The 18,594-nt window shown below is 49.6% G+C and overlaps 3 protein-coding genes across 6 annotated transcripts; 2 read left to right on the plus strand and 1 right to left on the minus strand.

The window, feature by feature from the left end:
- The first annotated feature begins 807 nt into the window (after positions 1-807).
- On the plus strand, positions 808-5,373 carry RAB13 (RAB13, member RAS oncogene family). Of its 2 annotated transcripts, none has more exons than XM_081226284.1 (8): positions 808-1,052; positions 2,704-2,764; positions 3,616-3,676; positions 3,916-3,993; positions 4,099-4,188; positions 4,309-4,374; positions 4,479-4,569; positions 4,742-5,373. In XM_081226284.1, exons 1-8 carry the CDS (start codon positions 929-931, stop codon positions 4,768-4,770), a joined length of 600 nt encoding a protein of 199 aa, XP_081082410.1. In that variant the 5' UTR covers positions 808-928; the 3' UTR covers positions 4,771-5,373. The 2 variants fall into 2 exon arrangements, with proteins under 2 accessions (XP_081082410.1, XP_081082409.1); XM_081226283.1 differs by having other exon boundaries at positions 4,479-4,532.
- A 2,002-nt stretch (positions 5,374-7,375) lies between these two features.
- JTB (jumping translocation breakpoint) lies at positions 7,376-11,207 on the plus strand. Its single transcript, XM_081226288.1, has 5 exons — positions 7,376-9,106; positions 9,260-9,297; positions 9,507-9,589; positions 10,049-10,128; positions 10,888-11,207. Exons 1-5 carry the CDS (start codon positions 9,024-9,026, stop codon positions 11,042-11,044), a joined length of 441 nt encoding a protein of 146 aa, XP_081082414.1. The 5' UTR covers positions 7,376-9,023; the 3' UTR covers positions 11,045-11,207.
- A 139-nt stretch (positions 11,208-11,346) lies between these two features.
- On the minus strand, positions 11,347-16,736 carry CREB3L4 (cAMP responsive element binding protein 3 like 4). 3 transcript variants are annotated; one of them, XM_081226276.1, is made up of 10 exons: positions 16,506-16,736; positions 15,904-16,081; positions 15,413-15,659; positions 15,147-15,268; positions 12,857-12,949; positions 12,617-12,723; positions 12,434-12,502; positions 12,239-12,323; positions 11,949-12,045; positions 11,347-11,821 (listed from the first exon to the last, which is right to left on the minus strand). In XM_081226276.1, exons 2-10 carry the CDS (start codon positions 16,075-16,077, stop codon positions 11,628-11,630), a joined length of 1,188 nt encoding a protein of 395 aa, XP_081082402.1. In that variant the 5' UTR covers positions 16,078-16,081; positions 16,506-16,736; the 3' UTR covers positions 11,347-11,627. The 3 variants fall into 3 exon arrangements, with proteins under 3 accessions (XP_081082402.1, XP_081082401.1, XP_081082403.1); XM_081226275.1 differs by having other exon boundaries at positions 15,147-15,659; positions 15,970-16,081; XM_081226277.1 differs by lacking the exon at positions 11,949-12,045 and having other exon boundaries at positions 11,733-11,821; positions 15,147-15,659.
- Between the last annotated feature and the right edge of the window lie 1,858 nt (positions 16,737-18,594).

Consider the following 18,594-nt stretch of genomic DNA (forward strand, 5'->3'; position numbering starts at 1 on the left):
CGAATAGCCACCAACTCCAGGCATCCCGCTTTTTTCAAAAGGAATTTGGGTTCTAAAACTAAGGGCTTGGAACACTAACACCAGAATTCTAGAACTGCCCCAGAAGGATTCTGTTTTCCCTGAGTCGCCCCTCCAAAAATCAGTCGCCAATTTTTGGCAACTCCCAGTGCTGTCCTGGCCTTCACCCTTATTCACCCAAACTTCCCTTTCCCTTAATTCCTCTAAAATTCCTCTTCCCCTGGTCATTTTGATTAATCTTCTACTTCACATCACCCCAGCGTCTCTGGCTTCAGACTGGAAGAGTGAAGTCAAAAGAGGGGGGACGCCGGTTTCCCTGGTGGCGCAGTGGTTAAGAATCCACCTGCCAGGGAAGGGGACACGAGTTCGAACCCTGGTCCAGGAGATCCCACGTGCCGCGGAGCAACTAAGCCCGTGTGCCACAACTACGGAAGCCCGCGCACCTAGAGCCTGTAACAAGAGAAGCCACCGCAATGAGAAGCCCGCGCACTGCAACGAAGGGTAGCCCCCGCTCGCCGCAACTAGAGAAAGCCCGCGCGCAGCAACAAAGACCCAACACAGCCAAAAATAAAATAAGTAAATAAATAAATTAATTTTTTTTTGAAAAAGGGGGACGATAATAAGCAAAAAGCTATGGGAAATGGCTAGGGAGACAGGCCAGTGTTGGCTGGGAAAGGAAAGCCCAGAGAGCCGAAGTCCGGGCTGGCCTCCTTGGCCAGCAGAAAGGGGTGGGCGGGCAGGGGGTGGGGCCCAGAGGAGTGCCGCCTCTCCTTTTTCCCGGAGCCTGGGCGGAGAGGGAGGAAAACTTCCTGGCCTGGGCTCCGGGGCCGCTCTGTTTGCCAACCCTCCAATCCCGCCTACCAGTGCACGGCGCTTCCCCACCCCTCTCCCGGCACCCCCAGTGTCCGCCATGGCCAAAGCCTACGACCACCTCTTCAAGTTGCTGCTGATCGGGGACTCAGGGGTGGGCAAGACTTGTCTGATCATTCGCTTTGCAGAGGACAACTTCAACAACACTTACATCTCCACCATCGGTGAGCCCACTGGCCATACCCTAGATCCCCGACTCCCCCATGCCCTCATCCTCAGGCTCTTGGATTACTTGTGGCCCACTTTTAAGTCCCCTTAGAGTCAGGCTTCTGAACTCCAGTCCCTCAACCCCGTCTCAGACCCATCCCCCTTATATGTCTCCGGATAGTCCCCAAACCTCTAACCTCTCTGAGATCTCCAGGTTACTCCTCAGTTGTGCCAGCCCCTTATTTTCTTGGTACCACCTGTTTCCCTTGTCACCCCAAAACCACATGAACCCTTCTCTATTTCTCTCTCAGCTCCTCTTCCCCCACCCCCATCCACCTAGAACTCTTGATCCACTCTCCACATTTCCTGTATCCTCTCTCCCTGAACATCTGTCTCCCAATTCTGCCAGCCTCTTTCTGTCCCACTGAGTTTGCATACTCTCCCATTGCATTCCCACCTTACCATCTACTTTGCAGTCTCCCTGCCCCTCAACTTAATACGGGTTGGGGAAGATGGAACAGAGTGGCTGGGTGTGCTGGAGAGTGGCCCAAGGACTGTGATCAGGAATATGCAGTCAGCCTGGTGAGGAAGCCAGAGTGAGGGGACTTTTGGGGTCTCTGAGTCAGCCTGGTGACTCAGCCTCCTCAGGCTTGGGGGAGGTGCACAAGTTTCCACTAAGAACGTTGTCTCCCCTCCTCTCCTCTCATCATTCTTTTTTTTTTTTTAATTCATTTATCTTATTTATTTATTTTTGGCTGTGTTGGGTCTTCGTTGCTGCGCAGAGCCTTTCTCTCGTTGCGGCGAGCAGGGCTACTCTTCCTTGAGGTGCGCAGGCTTCTCACTGCGGTGGCTTCTCCTGTTGCAGAGCATGGGCTCTAGATGCACGGCCTTCAGTAGTTGTGGCACTTGGGCTCAGTAGTTGTGGGGCATGGGCTTAGTTGCTCCGCGGCATGTGGGATCTTCCCAGGCCAGGGCTCGAACCCATGTCCCCTGCATTGGCAGGTGGATTCTTAATCACTGCGCCACCAGGGAAGCCCCCCTCTCATCATTCTTAATCTCCTCTGGCCTGGGAAATAAGACAAGAAGAGTATCAAGACATTCTGGTTAGAAAGAGGAGAGAGAAATGCTCCTCTCTCCTAATTCAGTCTTGGGGGAATCTTGTTTAGCCTCAAATTTTCTTGTTTCCAAGCCTGGCCTACTAGTTAATTCACATAGATGGTCATCAGTTACCTTCTTCCTTGTTCTTTACCCTGTAGGGCCAGGAGGGTAGGTGGGAGTACCGAGAGTAGAGGGTTCTAAGAAAACAGAAAGAAAAAGGAATCTGAAAGTAATATTTTGGGGGAGACAGATTGAACTGAGAGAGTTGTCAGCTGGCATGGCTAAGCAGACCCAATAAGTGCCTTAGAGGCCTTAAGCCTCCTTGCAGAATTTTCATCACCTTCTCTCCTACAAAGCCCGTAAAGTCTAAGTAAAAACAATATGCTTGCTATACAAATACAACTTTGAGAAAATCCCCCTAGTTTTACACTTCCTACAAGATTGCTTCCCAAGTGCCTGCCCTGCAGAATTTCTGGCACTGCCACTGCTCCATTCCTGTCCCTCTCACCACACACTTTTACATGCATGTATATACATGTCTCAATTTCAGTGTACACTCTCCACCTCTAGGAATTGATTTCAAGATCCGCACTGTGGATATAGAGGGGAAAAAGATCAAACTGCAAGTCTGGTGAGTGAATCCCTCAGGACTCCTAAGCCAGACTTCCTCATTTACCTCCTATAGGTGTTTCTCTTCTTTTTAGTTTCATTTCTCTCCCTTTCCCAATGCTTCTTCCAGTACATTTTCTAATCCATTTCTGTCACCTCATTCAGATGTCCTTTCATCTCTCTTCCTGCTTACTCAACTATTTTCAGCTTTTTTGTAATTCTCTTGCCTCTCCCGGACCTGGAGCATCCTCTGAACTTGGCAACTGTCTAGCTAGATCAATTGTCTGTTGAACTATAATGTGGAAACAGGCTCTTAACAGTTAAATAGCAAATAGCAGAATTAAGACTTGACTATCAGTCTAGTGGAGAGGCCATAAAGCCAAGTGTAGAGGTTTGACCTGACTGCCCTGAGGAAGCTGGAGACCCTAAGGGTGTCAAGTGATAAAAGGCTTAATGGAGGCATTATGATACAACAGATAAGAGGAGAATGTGGTTCAATCCTGGTTCTGGTACAGAATGACCTTCATCAGTTATTTGGCCTCTTTAAATCTGTTTCCTCATTTGTAAAATAGAGATAATAAAACATGTCTCACAAGGATAGAGTGAAGATTACATAAAATGACACAAATAAAATGATATATACACAGTGCTTGGCACAGAGTAAACAATGAATAAAACAGAAAGACCTGTTTCTTAGGGCTTTACCATCACTCAGTATCAGCTCAACTGTCTTTTATCCCTTTCTTCCTTTACTGTTTCCTGATTCTGTTCCTTTCAGTTGCAAAAGCTAAATTCTTAGGGGGTGGGGGTGGGATTCTCTCTTTGGAGACCTCTTCCCTGTATCCCACCCCATGAAATATTCCACCTCTTCAGGGACACAGCTGGCCAAGAGCGATTCAAGACGATAACTACTGCCTATTACCGTGGAGCCATGGTATGAAGTGTGGTTCTGGACAAGGGATGAGGCATGAGGCACTAGAATGTATGAATATAGAGGGACAGGAGTTGGGGCAGAGAAAAATGGGGTGGGGCACAGTATGGGTTGCAGAGGGCCCCATGTGGCCTAGTGATTAGACTTGTGGATAGAATTTGCAGGGTCACTTAGAGGGCAGTGGGAAGCCTAAACAGGGGAATATGGTACAAGGCTCCATTGTGAACTCTGCCATTCCCCAGGGCATTATCCTAGTATATGACATCACAGATGAGAAATCCTTCGAGAATATTCAGAACTGGATGAAGAGCATCAAAGAGGTAAGGACCCTCCCAGAGAGACAGGGGAATTGGGTAGAACCTGGAGGATGAAGGAGACTGTGAAAATGAGCAGGACCCAACTTTTACTCTTACCTCTTGTCTCAGAATGCCTCGGCTGGGGTAGAGCGCCTCTTACTGGGGAACAAGTGTGATATGGAGGCCAAGAGGAAGGTCCAGAAGGAGCAGGCTGATAAGGTAAGAGCAGGCTGGGCAATGTTCTAGAACTGGGCCAGGAGGGCCAAGATGAGGCCAGATTGCAGGGATTTGGCTGCTGCCCTTCATCCAACTCTCTTTTTACTGCTTCACTCCATGCAGTTGGCTCGGGAGCATGGAATCCGATTTTTTGAGACAAGTGCTAAATCCAGCATGAATGTAGATGAGGTGAGACACACCGCATCCTTCATCCCTCAAAGAGATGAGGTATTGGAAGATAGACTTATCCTCCCCTCCAACCTGTTCTGATCAATCTCTACTTTCCCCATTAGGCTTTCAGTTCCCTGGCCCGGGACATCTTGCTCAAGTCAGGAGGCCGGAGATCAGTGAGTTGGTTCTGCTGGGCTAAGTACAACTGTGCATGTGAGTGTGTGTGTGTGTGTGTGTGTGTGTGCACGTGTGCGTGTGCGTGTTCTGCACGCGCGCGTTGGGAGCAAAAACTGACGAGGAGAGCAGTGCTAAGACTGCCCATGAGGGTGACCCCAGACCCCAGCTAGCCATTCTCACCCTGACCCCTGTACCCTTCTCCCTCTAGGGAAGCAGCAACAAGCCCCCCAGCACTGACCTGAAAACGTGTGACAAGAAGAACACCAACAAGTGCTCGCTGGGCTGAGGACTCCCCTTCTGCCTCTCCGCCCTAAGCCTGGAGGCTAAACCTGAGGGAGGCAGGGCTGAGGGGCTGGGCAGGGGAGAAGTAGCACGTGGGGCTTGGAGGGCTAGAGCTGGGTAGATGGTGGAAGAATGGGGAGAATATGGAGGAGAAAAAAAGGAAGGAGTGAGGAGGAAAGAGGAAAAGAAGGAGGTAGACTAGAGAAGGAAGGAGAGGCAAGAAGAAGGGAAAGAATCGAGAAAGTGAAAGAAGGTGAAAAGGAGGTAGGAAGAGAGGGAGGAGGAAAGGAAGGATAGATGGCCCTAAGCCTCAGACCTTCTCTGGGTTTCCAGGGCAAATATAAATGTAAATAAATAATTGATTTATTCTGTTACTGGAGCAGGCTTTAGGGTCCTGTGAGAGGCTGGCTCAGCACCACCTGAAGGTTTGGTCCTGTCACTCTGCATGGTCTTTCTCAGCATTAAAGGCCACCATTTGCACAAATGTCCCGGGTTTGGGTAACTTTCATCATTGTCAGAATTGCTCTCTACTCATAAACCTAATTCTTGTCTCTCTGAGGTGGTTGGTCTGCTTGAATCTGGCTGAGTTCCTGGGATGCCTAATCCTACAGCTCTCCCTTCCCCAGCTGTTTAACTGATGAGGGAAACAAGGAGCAGAGTTTCTTTGAAACTGAAGGTCTGGACATCCTCTTTCCAGCATGGGATTTAGAGGATCCTTGTGTGCAGAGTCTTGTCCAGGAGATTCTAAAAGAGCAGGACTCTTTCTTGGGCCTCCCCAGAGGAGTGACAGCCCTAGCCTCAGGGAAATAGCAGAACCACTATTTTTTATCCAGTGATTTCTGCTAGCATCTTTGATTCTGCCAGGAATCCCTTTAAGTAACTAGTAAGCATTATTATCTGCTTTTATAGGTGGGGAAAATGAGACACAGAAGAGGTTCATTTAGTCATAAATATTTATTGAGCATCTACTATGTGCCAAGCACAATGGTCAAGTTAATATAACCTCTGGGTGGTACTTACTAGAAAAGAGACTAGGGCTTCCCTGGTGGCTCAGTGGTTGAGAGTCCGCCTGCCGATGCAGGGGACACGGGTTCGTGCCCCGGTCTGGGAAGATCCCACATGCTGCAGAGTGGCTAGGCCCATGAGCCATGGCCGCTGAGCTGTGCATCCGGAGTCTGTGTTCCGCAGCGGGAGAGGCCACAACAGTGAGAGGCCCGCGTACTGCAAAAAAAAAAAAAAAAAGAGAGACTAGTAAAATTTAACAAAAACTGCCCGTAACTACTGAATAACAAAGAAGTAAAACTATTGGCATGCAGAAGAACCACGGAAAAGAAACTTAGACTTGGGACTTCCCTGGTGGTACAGTGGTTGAGACTCCCACTCCCATTGGTAACACTCTCAATGCAGGGGGCACAGGTTTGATCCCCGGTCAGGGAACTAACATCCTGCATGCTGCATGGTGTGGCCAAAAAAACCCCCAAAACCTTGAGTTCCCTTAAGTACACGTAGACCCCTTTCACTCTTACACAGTATTTTTAAACAGCAAAATTATCTCACAGACTTGATCTTTTATCAGGATAATGAAAATGTCAGATTTGGTTTAGACAAAGTACCATTAGAAGTTTTATTCATGGATATGATGTTCAAGGCATTTAAGAAATCCCCAAGCCTGCAGTGTGGAAGTGGATGGCACAACCCTGGAGCTATCAGCAAAGCCTTTTTGTGTGCTGCTGTTTCTGTTGGTAAAAGACAACACTCAGAAAAAAGTCTGACAGTGTCAGGAAAATGACTCAGAAAATAATTTGATAAATGTGGAAAATAATTTGATAAATGTATTATGTATCCAAGCTTCGATGGGGTGATATCCTTATCTGTGGCTTATGTGTGAGCTCTGTAGTCAACTGCTCAGCTAGTTTAATTTGCTCAAGGGATGAGGCAAGACTTGCATTTTGTGAATCCCAGGAAGAAGACTGACCGACATCTTTGTCATACTCCATAGCAGATATTTTAAAATCCAGTTTCAGCATGGAGCCCCTATTCAGTTGCTTGGTATGGCTACTGGAAGTGAGATCTTACAAAATCTTCCACCTTGTCATGAGACACAGTGGGATTGGGTAAGGAGTAACAGAATACAGTATTTCAGCCAAAACTTTTATTATGGCTAAAAAATACTGGGAAACCCCCCCATATCCTACTTTCTATAACATACAACTATTGACATATACAGACAAATAGTAACTTAAAGGAACAAATAGTTACAAGCAAAATTAATGCTCAGCCCTCACCAGGTGGTTGTTTTTTTTTCAACTCCCGCCCAGTGATCTTTCCAGTCTGTTAGTTCTTGCTCTTGAGCAGCCAGATTTCAGTCTGCTGGGAAGAGAGAATTTATGGGATGTAGCACCAGATATATTGTTGATCTCCAAAAGTGCGCTAGCTCTTAGGGCTGTGGGGGGAGGGGACTAGCTGTGATCTTTAGGCTAGAAAGACTTCCTGAGGGAGAAGAGTGTGGAGCAGAGTTAACAAGAAGAAAGCATGGGGATAAGTGCTTTGATCTTAAGAGGTGGGATACAGATAGTGCCTAGATTTATATGAAGTTTATTTTAAATACCTCCTATCTATCTACTGAGCAACTACAAAAACTAAACTCATAGTCCAGTTGTCTGAGAGGCTGCAGACATACATGTATGTAAAACTAGGAGGAAATTTCTGGCAGAATTAGGATAGTGACTAATACATTACCAGACAGTAAGGCATGAACCTAGAATGTGGGTCAAGTCGCTGCAGTTCTGGATATATGTCAAGGTCTGGCTCCATGGGGAGGGAAAGCAGGCACAAATCTGTGGCCTGGGGGTTGAAAGTCTAGGCTTAGGTCGCAGCTCTCCTACTAGCTGTGTGCCCTTGGACAAGTGACACACTCTGAGCTTATTCATAAAATAGGGATAATATAAACTCTGATTCCTCAGGATTACTGAAAAGGATCAAAATGAGTTAAACGTTGAATTCAAAAAGTGCAATAGAATTGTGAGGCAATATAATTAGAAGAGAATAAAGGATTTTCATACACATTTCATTTGCATCTTGTAAAAAAAAAAAACCTAGAAAATGCACATTAGCATTTCCATTTTCTACAGAACATTGACAGCCAGATACCGTCCGAAAGTCATGTAGCTAATAAGCACCTGAACCTATGAACCTAGACTCAACGCTTCTTGGGATTGCAAATCTTACGCTCTTCTGATTGCATTAGGTAGGAGCAAGGGAGAGCTGAGAACATTTAAGGAGGTTATTCAAAGGACCGGTTCTGGGGAGTAACTTAGCAATTAACATGCGAGAAGGTGACATCTGAGTAGAGCTGAGTGGGAGCCCGGAAACAGGGGAAGGCTTCATTCACAGAGTCTCTGGTATTCCTGCCCCTGGAGGGAGGAGGAAGTGCAGTTTCGCTTCCATCCCTGGACCGCCAACCCAGCTTCTCCCCTAGACCATCGTTCGAAGCGGGAAGGGGGAGGGGTATCGGAAAGCCTGATGCTTAATGGTGAGTCCTCGGATTTTAAAGAGGGAGGAAAGTCCTGAGAGGGCGACGTATCGTTCCTTTTTATGTCTCGCTGTTCACGTATCCCAGAGGGGCAAAAAGGCGAAAGCCCATGGAGCATCGAGAAGGACCACAAGCCTGACAGCCGCCATCTTCTCGGTTCCGGCAAAAGACTACCAGGACCATAATGCAACGGTGCACCGAGCCAATGGGTCGCATCTCGCTGCACAGATGCAAGGAGATACAATTCCCAGGGAGCAGCGAGCGGAAGACTACGAGGCCCATCAGGCAAGCCACGGGCCTCTTCTTCCGATGACTGGCTTAGCTCTCGAAAACCTGCCCGCGCCCAGGATCCTCCGCGCGCAAGATGGCCGCGCCGGGAGCGGAAGCGGAGCGGAGGAGGTGCTAGGCTCTACGCCCCCTCGGCCTTCCGTGAGGACCATACCAGTCCGAAGAAGGAAGCTCACGGACCCAACAAATGCGTATTGCCTTTTCTCGCCGCGACCATGGGGGCGTACTGACAGAGCCTTTGATCTGATAGGCAACCCCAGCATTTCGCAGCCCTGACTTGGAACCTCCCCGAGGACTGCAGTGTAAGCGCGGTCTCTGCGTTCCGACCGAGGCACGAGGCCAGTCAGGCAGGTCCCTCTGTCCCGACAGGTGGGACACTGAACACTCCATGCCAGCGGGCGCGGGGAGGCGTGGCCTCCCCCAGGGCCGCCACCTCTGCTGGTTGCTCTGCGCTTTCACTTTAAGGCTCTGGTAAGGAGGGGCTGAGGGCAGGGAAAAGGAGGGGACGGGAGGATCGGATCGTCCCCGCCCCCTGTGTCCCTGGACCGTGGAGGTTGGGGGGGGGGAGGTTCCCTGTTTTCCGGCTTCTGACTTTTGCCCATTTTCCCCCCTCACCCGCTTCAGCCAAGCAGAAGCTCCCGTGCGGGAGGAGAAGCTGTCAGGTGGGTGATGGTCTGGGAACCCGACGCCCCTATAGTTTTTTTGTTTTGTTTTGTTTTGACCTCCTCCCATATACCTAGAGATCAGGTGGAAAAGGGCGGCACCACGTGGAGCGAGGGCATTCAGCTGTGCTGGGAAGTTGATGGGCAGAACTTAGGGGCGAAATATTTTCTGAACGAGGTCTGGGGCTTGCATTTCTCTCCCTCTCTAGTGAGCGCCTCAAATTTGCCGTGCTGGCTGGTGGAAGAGTTTGTGGTGGTGGAAGAGTGTGCTCCATGTTCTAATTTCCAGGCTGTGAGTATCTGTTTTCTCTCCCCTTCTTCTTACATCGAATCAGACAGGGACTGTCTGACTATCTAAGTATGCCTTTGCATTGTCTTTTCGTCTTTTTTCTTTGCAATCTCAGTGTGAGTCCAAATCTGAACTGGTCTTCCCCTTGAAAATGTGCCCTTTTCTTTCCAAGTTACTGGCAACATTCAGCTAATAACCGTGTTCTGTTCATTTTTAATCTAGTAGGTTCTGGAACCTGCCCTTGCCTCTCGTAGACTATTGACCCTGAAGTGTTCTTAGTAACACGTACTTCTCATCCTGTAACCACCACCTCATCACCCCCGTGAGAACTCTTCATTAGTTCTCTGTTGCCTACCAGCTCTGAGCCGTAGCACTTGGACACCTGCCCATTCTGATTGGCAGCCTTCCTGTTTCTCCTGCTGCCCCTTCCTAACAAGTGCTTTGGTCCTTTCCTCCTGGCAGAAAACCACCCCCGAGTGTGGTTCCACAGGGTATGTGGAGAAAATCACATGCAGCTCAACTAAGAGGAGCGAGTTCAAAAGGCAAGTGCTGTTTCTCTTCTTGAATCCTCCTAGATCACCTCCTTTGCTTCTGTGACTTTAGGTAGATAGTCCTGCCTCTTCCTCTTTGTATGGAGGTAGCATGGCATATTGGAAAGGGGAGGGGATTTGGAGGCAAATTACGTGAACCCCAGTCCCAGCTCTACTCCTCAGCACTGGCCATATTTTCTCATCAGTAAAACTGGTTAATACCAGCTCTGCTTATCTCACCAGAAAATAAATTAAATATTTGAATGGGATTAATGTACTGTAAACACTTTATTTTTATTTTTGGCCGCACCATGCAGCATGCTGGATCTTAGTTCCCTGACCAGGGATCGAACCTGTGCCCCCTGTAGTGGAAGCACAGAGTCTTAACCGCTGGACCATCAGGGAAGTCCCTGTACTGTCAACACTTTTTTTTTTTTTTTTTGCTGTACGCGGGCCTCTCACTGCTGTGGCCTCTCCCGTTGCGGAGCACAGGCTCCGGACACACAGGCTCCGCGGCCATGGCTCGTGGGCCCAGCCGCTCCGCGGCATGTGGGATCTTCCGGGATAGGGGCACGAACCCGTGTCCCCTGCATCGGCAGGCGGACTCTCAACCACTGCGCCACCAGGGAAGCCCTGTCAACACTTTAGAAGGCTGACGCTGGTTTCCTCTTTTCTCCTTAGATATATCTTGGTGAGGATGAAACAGGAGGGAGATTAGAGGGAGAGGCAGTCTGGCCTTCCCTGGGGATAACTGTTTCTTCTTGCCCTCAGCTGCCGCTCAGCTCTGATGGAACAACACTTATTCTGGAAATTCGAAGGGACTGTCATAGGTGTGGCCTTGGTCTTTGCTTGCCTTGTCATTGTTCGTCAGCGACAACTGGACAGAAAGGCGCTGGAAAAGGTCCGGAAGCAAATTGAGTCCATATAGCTACCTCCTCCCCTTTCATCTGGGTCTTAGAGACCCTACCTCACAGAAAGTGGAATGAACTGACTCATGCCCCTGGTTCTCTGGAACCTTGTGGTGGCACCCCCTTTCTCCCATCTTCCTCGTCTAAATCATTAATGAGCAGAATAAAAAGAGTAAAATCGTTTCCTTCCCTAGTGTAATTTGGTTTGGGACAGGAAGTCATGGGGGTAGAGAGGGAAAGGGGGTGGCAACTTTAAGCCCCAGTTTACCAGGTACCTATCTTCCTCCCTCTTCTACTATTACTTAAAACTGTCAGGATACAATTTTAGCAAAAAAAAAATTTATTTCTCAGCCAAAATGTCAGTTTCCCCTCAACCCTATCCCCAAAGAAGAAATAAAATCACAGATACATGACAAAAGTATTTGAGGTGCCCCCCGACATAGGCAGACTGAGCCATGGGGTACAGACATCTAGGGCATCCTGATGTGATTCAGACCCCTGAGGCCAAAGAGCCCTGAGTGGGAACCCCAGGAGGAAGCAGAACCACAGTGGAGCCCTGGATTCCTTATTGTGATTGGGAAGTGGGCCAGGAAGTGTTACAGCTCACATCTCATCTGCATGCAATACAGTTCTGATGTGCCTGCTGGGGCCTGCCCTCCCTCCTGTCTTCTCAAGCAGTGTCCTTGTTGAGCCATTTACACCCTTGGCCCCAGGTGGCCCCTCCAATCTGGACTCTACCGCTGGATTCTCCAGATTTTCTGTCATGTCCTTGTGAGTCAGGATGTTTCTGGAAATCACTGTGGGGTGAAGGAAAAAGGGCAGTAGAATAGTGCTCCCTTGGTTGGGGATCCTAGACAGAACAGGACCTCCCTCCCACTTCTTGACTACTCTGGAAAACAGTCCTTTCCTGCCCTTGCCTCTCACCTCCATGAGGCTGGTAATCCTCAGGCCCAGCTTCTGGTAAGCCCTGAAAGGGGCTGAAACTGGGCAGGATGATGAGAGCCAAGGAGAAAAGAAGGATCTGGGAAGAAGCAAGAGGACATTTGGGCTGTGGGGACAATAAGGGAAGGGAGCAGAGGGCAGAGTGACTAGGGGGCAGTTGGGGTCATCAGGGATGGGAAGATAGGTCTGGCTACGGAGTGGGGGCATCAGGATGGCAACCTGGCAGAAGATGGAGGAGGTGGCAGGGGAGATGGGAAGTAGATTAATGGTACCAGAACACAAGTGCTAGTCTGGGCAGCTTTGTTGGAGGTTTGAACAATAAGCATCTGCAGCTGGCGGAGCTGAGTCACCAGGGAGCTGGGAAACGAGGAATGAAGAGTTAGATCTCCTGGGAACCAGGGCCCAAGAATGGTATCCCTGTGTGCTGCACCCTTACCCCAACACACACACACTATGTTTTCACTCACATGTTGTGCCTCTCCAGCTCCTGGACTTTTTTCTGTAGTTCCTGGTTCTGTGCAGAACAGGCAGCCACCCTAGGAAGGGTGGAAAGGTAGGATAAGGCTCTGTAATCATGAGTCCCTGACCTTGCCTGCCTTGGTGAGGAAGGGGGCCCAGTCGTGAATCCAGAAATGTGAGTCCAAACATACCTACTCTCTAGTCCATCGATGTACTCTTTCTTACGCCGCCGACTGTCCTGAGCTGACTGCTTGTTACGGATTTTCCTCCTGACCTTCTTGAGGACCCTCTCCTCTGCCTGGGGGCCCAGGGTGTGTCAGTCCTGGGCCCTTAACCTCCCACAACTCCTCAACTCTTCCCCTGCTATCCTGGCTCCTCAGAGGCCATGGTAGGGCCGCTGGGTTATGATACCCTTTGGGGAAGCATGTTACCTTGGTGAGGGGCAGGTGAGAGGGTAGGGACACCCCTTCCTGTCCCAGCAGACGCTTCTCCTCTTCTGTCAGGAACAAGGTTTGACAGGGCAGCTGGTGGGGGACGAGAGAAGATGAGAATGGAGAGAGGGTCATCCCATTTTCAGTACTCATGCTGTTCCCCTTGCATGCCTCCTGGAGAGTGTTTCCTATTTGCACTGAGGAATAACAAACCGTAAAATGAGATGAGGGGCAGGGACCTTAATGCAGACAGACTGTTGATTAAACCACAGGGACTTCCTGAGGCTGACAAGGGAGAAAGGTGGTTTTGTCATATTTTTGCCCACAGACTTAAGACCTTGGCAATCACAGCAAGTTAGGAAGGGCCTATTCTGGTCCACATTTCCACAGACCTTGTGGGTATTGGAAGAGGATGTGGAGTAACTCACTAAGGGTTTGCTTGATCTTACAGCAGGCAAATGATTCATTGTCAGCCATTAACTTCAGCTTAGCAGAGTGTTCCCACTACCTGCCAACAACAAGGAGATCCCTGGGGCGATGGCCCATCCTCCCCTAGGGGCTGAGCCCTACCTTTCAGACTGAAGTTCTGTCCCCTCTCAAAGAATTCCCCAAAGACAACCAGACTGAACAGCTTCTCATAACAAAGTATGTGGGGAACATAGATAGGTGTCTGGTTAATGTGAGCCCATCAACTGAGTAACTTGCTTTTCTAACTAATACTTCTTTTTGAAAGATTTATGCTTCACTTTGTGACTCAAGAGGAATTTGCTTTTGCCTGTTGATGGTCTTTGGCTTTTAGCTAATCCACTTCTATCTCTGCCTTATTCTGATGTTCCCTTCTTGCCTCTGTGACTATTTGGTGAATCGTTAGGGGGTGTCCCTCCCAGTCCACCTCATCAAAATCTCTAAAAATGAGGTCTAGAGGTATTTATGTATGTATGTATGTATGTATGTATTTTTGGCCGCGCCGTGCGGCTTGCGGGATCTTAGTTCCTGACCAGGGATGGAACCCGTGCCCCCTGCAGTGGAAGCACAGAGTCCTAACCACTGGACTGCCAGGGAACTCCCCTCGAGGGTTTTATTTTATTTTATTTTATTTATTTATTTTTGCCGTGTGTGGGCCTCTCACTGTTGTGGCCTCTCCCATTGCGGAGCACAGGCTCTGGACGCGCAGGCTCAGCGGCCATGGCTCACGGGCCCAGCTGCTCCGCGGCATGTGGCATCTTCCCGGACCGGGGCACGAACCCGTGTCCCCTGCATCGGCAGGCGGTGGACTCTCAACCACTGCGCCACCAGGGACAAAACCAAAAACAAAACAAACCCAAACCGGGACTTCCCTGGTAGTCCAGTACAAACTCCCCAGTGTTTCTGATGCACACTCAAATTTAGATGCCTCAGACTTTTTAAGATTCCTCAGCCCAAGATTCTAAGATGCTTGGCTTGGCTTCTGGTCTCAGCTTCAACCACAGATTTGCAGGGAGGCTAGAACCTATTCCCTGCCTTTTGCACACAAGGAGTTCCTTTCAGGATAAAGGGAGGAACAGTGACCTGGGCAAGACCCCCTCCTCATCCCCGCTGCAGGAACCAGCCCAGCTAGCCTTGGGAAGGTATGTGATGTGTTACTCCCCTACACTATAACCATGGGCAGTGGGTGCCTGGTGAGCCATTGTTCCAGTAGAAAACATAGTTGTAGTTGCTTCTACATTCTGTGCCCAGTAACCAGTTGGATTCCCAGGTGGCCTGTCACATTTCCACATCCTGACCCGAAGCTGAGACGATGGCCCTAGCTGAGCAGACAATGCTCATGGCTCCGGGCTTTCTCCTAAGCCCTATCCCTGGATTCCCTCAGCCCACCCTCTCCTTAATTGAGGCATCACCCCCTTACCCCCAAGGGATTGTCTCTCTTGTCTTTTCCTGCTCTTTTTTTTTTTTGTGGTATGCGGGCCTCTCACTGTTGTGGCCTCTCCCGTTGCGGAACACAGGCTCCGGACGCGCAGGCTCAGTGGCCGTGGCTCACAGCCCCAGCCGCTCCGTGGCATGTGGGATCTTCCCGGACCGGGGCACGAACCCGTGTCGCCTGCATTGGCAGGTGGACTCTCAACCGCTGTGCCACCAGGGAAGCCCTCTTTTCCTGCTCTTAAAGTTGCCCACATCTCCCTGGCATTCAGGCCTGATGCCACAAAAATTAGGGCAAAGACAGTGTTCAGTATCCGTTTTCCCCTCCCTCATCCCCTGCTCCCCAGTTCTGTGTATCAGGGAGTACTGAACCCAGCTGACCCCCAGGACTCACCAGGGCTGCAGGAGGCACTGAGTTTACAGTGCCTGCTCTGGGCAGGATGTGGGCATGAGCATCGGGAGGCGGCTCACTGACCACACAGGCATCAGGCACCATAAATGGTGGGCTCCACTGATCTGAGGGAAACACAGGTGGCTGGGAGAAAGGAGATGGATGGCCGCAGGCCCTGGGTAGTGGCACAGGTTGGGGAAACTTCCTTAACCCCAGGGTTAGGGCTGGACCTGAAGGGCCATTGTCCGCTTCCCACAAAGAACACTGACCTATTTGGATGGAGATGAGCCCTACAGCTGGCCCAGCTTCCCCCTGCATCCTCTCCAGGGTCCCTGCCTCATAGACAACCTCATAGAGGGCAGGGGAACTGGGTGGCTTGGGGGCAGGGGGACTGTCTGGATGGCGAGGATCCTCAGAGATTCCACTGTCACTGCCAGGAGATGCTTCTGAGCAGTACACTTCATTGGGATCAATGAAAAGTTTCAGGAAATCTTCAGGCTCACTCTCTTGAAGACCCTACAGTAGAAGAGGGTGTATATGTGTATAAGGAAGAATTCTGGAAGTCCTATCTAACGTCAAAACTAGATCCTTCATGCTTCAGTTTCAGTCCCTTCTGTCCTTGGACATGAGGATAGTTACAGCTCATGTCTATTTTAGGGGCTCTGTCTTCAGACCTCTCTCTAAGTGGAAGCTGAAGCCTCTTGGACTTCTTATCACAGAGTTGTCTCAACCCACAACCACTCCCATTCATCACACTCACACAGCCATGGCCCCCACTGGACTCCCAGCCTTGCAGCCCCTGTTCCTGTAGCCTAGTTACTGGGACCTCTGAAGGTGGACCATGGAGTCCCAGCTCCAGGAAGGATCCTGTTGAGAAGACGTCTTCTGGAGGCTCCAGCCACATTTCCAGCAGGTCAGGGGTTCTGAAATCCATGCTTCTGCGGGGAGGCATGGAGGGGGAGGGGGGCAGTTGCAGAAGGAGAATGATGGCTCTCCCCCTCCCCCACCCCCCACAGTTTCTGGGCTCCTCTCCCTCTTCCATTAGCCCCCTTCCTCACCTGTGCAGCCCCCTCACCTGTCACCCGGAGCTCTCGCCTTCGGCCTTATCTCTCTGGTTCAGACCAACAGGCACTCCCCTGGGTATTACCTGTTCCGAAGAGCCCAGCCCTGCCAAGCCAGCCTAGCCCGTTGATGGCCCCAAACACTACACCTTTTCTTTCCTCCAGGATCTCGCATCCTGGACCTGCCTAGCCAAACCCCGCCCCCAGCCGTACACTGCGTAAGTGGGTTGCACCTAGCCAGGAGCCACGATAGGGGCGCAGTAGCTGGAGCAGGGGGTTAAGAGGAGGAGCGTGCACAAACCGGTCTTAAAACAGCAGCCTGCCCTTTCTGCCTCAGTTTCTCCTAGCGATAGCAAATCTTCCTGAGGGTTTGCTGGCTCCTCAGGGAAGGATAGAGATGGCTGTGACTGCAGCACAGGACGCTTGAGTGCCTGTCCTCTGGACGTCAGTTTTACGGGCGGGAGACCACGGCGGGGTTGAAAACAAAGGAGGGAAGAGTCCATAGGATTGCCGAAGACTGACAGAGGCATCCCCTCCCCCACCGCGTGGCGCTCTTCCCACACTTGAGTCTGATTGGACGCTAAAGACATCCAGAGGTTTTGAGGGGTAGTGCCTTGAGCCAATGGGGTTACCGCCTCGAGGCAGGCTCCGCCGTAACTGGTCGGAATGGTCTGTCAGAGAAGGAGTGGGGCCAATGCGGCCGGAGCACTTATTTGTCTGGCTGGGATTTGGTTCTGAGGGAGGGTAAGAGCCAGAAGACTTACTGTAGGGAAGGGGTGGGGTATGTGTGGGGGGGGGGGGCGCCGAGGGAACTTCCGGAATGTGGGCTGAGGCTTGGTTTGGTTTCACTTGCCACGTGACTCCGAAGTGTTAGGGAGTAAATAACCTGTTGACCCAAGTTATGTGACAGCACTTTGACTCAGCGGGCGGAAAGTCGTGCAATCGCAGGTTGTCCAAATCCGTAATCCATGCATTATGCTACTGATAAAGAACAGCATTTATATACGCACACTCACAGGACTGTCTGTTAACTAACGGAGGGACAAGGGCCTAGAAAACTGCAAGCGGTTAAAAAATCATTCGGATTTGGTTTGGGAATGACTTATTTTTTGCGTATGATTACCAACGACAATATGCAATATGTGTCCTGCATTTGTATAGTTTACAAAATGTTTTTTATAAGCATTGTTCCTCATTTAATACACAACAGCGCTGAGGTAGACAGGGCAGGTAATGTTTTACTAACTTTACCAATGAAAAGACAGATACGTGACTAGAATGTAGTAATACCGAAACTCAGGGCATTTTGCCTTGGTCCAGAGACTGATGACCCAGGAATTCACTTTAAATAAAATAATGGATATAGGATAATACTGATATAGGTATGATTTTCATCTGCCTGCCTCCCCAGCAGTACTTCAGATAAAGGATAGCTGAGTGAATAAAGCACAGAAATTTGGGTTGTGGATCCAGAGTTCAAACTGGTATTCTTCCCGTAAAAATTTAAATGGGCTGAGGGTAAAGACAAGAACAAGATCTAATATTTACTGAGTAACTGATATATGGTAAGGTATTTTCATGTTACGCATATAATTCTCATAACAACTCATAGCTGGCAGAAAGAAGTTAAGTAACTTTCTCAAGATTACTCTTGTTGACTGAAAAACATTGCACAACCTAAAAGTTGAGAATTTTGTTTTATTTGGCAGTCTTTCTGAGGACTTCAAGCCTGGGAGGCAGCCTCTCAGACAGCTCTGAGGGACTGCTCCAAAGAGGTAAGGGAGGAACCAGGATATACAGGAGTTTTTGCAACAAAGACCAGGTATTAGGAACATCAAAGGATTATTATTAATTAAAGAAAACCAGATATCTCAAGTTAATGAATTTAGCACTCTATGTATGGGAAAATATAAGAGCCTGGGCTCACTGAAATTATTCCTTTGATTTGCACCTTAGCTCTCTAGGGCCAGTTTCCTGTTCTATCCCATCCCAAGTCCCTCAGGGCACACCTTTGGGGGTGGCTGCAGTGGCTGAGGGCTTGGCAGCAGGGCAGCCCATTCCTATCCATCCTGAGTTCTCTCTGGGCTTACCAGGCGCCTGTAGTGGCTTGATGGCTGCAACATCCTTTGTTTACTCATATGGCAGGCAACATTTTTCATTCACTTTGTAAGTAGCTGAACCAAGATTTGGATGCCTGAGCCCATATTCTTTGCGCTATACGAAGCTACCTTGCTGGGGCTTTCTCAAATTTTCCCACTCTGGCTTTCCTGCTCATATCCCCGCATCTTGCTCAAGTAGTGAGGAGACAAAACAGGCTTCCTAGATTCATGCAGAGCTCTAAGGAAAGCAGAGCTGTCCTTGGTGAGATCTTTCCTAGAGGAAGAAAATTT

This window comes from Mesoplodon bidens (assembly GCF_964165515.1).
Source record: "Mesoplodon bidens genome assembly, chromosome: 2".
NCBI lineage: Eukaryota > Metazoa > Chordata > Mammalia > Artiodactyla > Ziphiidae > Mesoplodon > Mesoplodon bidens.

What these genes read in the sequence shown, in the direction of transcription:
- RAB13 (XM_081226283.1), top strand. Translation starts at nt 929, where the DNA reads ATGGCCAAAGCCTACGACCACCTCTTCAAGTTGCTGCTGATCGGGGAC. An exon ending in AAGATCAAACTGCAAGTCTG is followed by an intron (nt 2,765 to 3,615) that starts GTGAGTGAATCC and finishes CCACCTCTTCAG; the next exon opens with GGACACAGCTGGCCAAGAGC. An exon ending in AGTCAGGAGGCCGGAGATCA is followed by an intron (nt 4,533 to 4,741) that starts GTGAGTTGGTTC and finishes TTCTCCCTCTAG; the next exon opens with GGAAGCAGCAACAAGCCCCC.
- JTB (XM_081226288.1), top strand. Translation starts at nt 9,024, where the DNA reads ATGCCAGCGGGCGCGGGGAGGCGTGGCCTCCCCCAGGGCCGCCACCTC. An exon ending in CATGTTCTAATTTCCAGGCT is followed by an intron (nt 9,590 to 10,048) that starts GTGAGTATCTGT and finishes TCCTCCTGGCAG; the next exon opens with AAAACCACCCCCGAGTGTGG. An exon ending in AAGAGGAGCGAGTTCAAAAG is followed by an intron (nt 10,129 to 10,887) that starts GCAAGTGCTGTT and finishes TCTTGCCCTCAG; the next exon opens with CTGCCGCTCAGCTCTGATGG.
- CREB3L4 (XM_081226275.1), bottom strand. Translation starts at nt 16,077, where the DNA reads ATGGATTTCAGAACCCCTGACCTGCTGGAAATGTGGCTGGAGCCTCCA. An exon ending in CTCACCTGCCCCTCACCAAG is followed by an intron (nt 12,724 to 12,856) that starts GTAACATGCTTC and finishes CTGGGCCCCCAG; the next exon opens with GCAGAGGAGAGGGTCCTCAA. An exon ending in ATCGATGGACTAGAGAGTAG is followed by an intron (nt 12,503 to 12,616) that starts GTATGTTTGGAC and finishes CACCCTTCCTAG; the next exon opens with GGTGGCTGCCTGTTCTGCAC.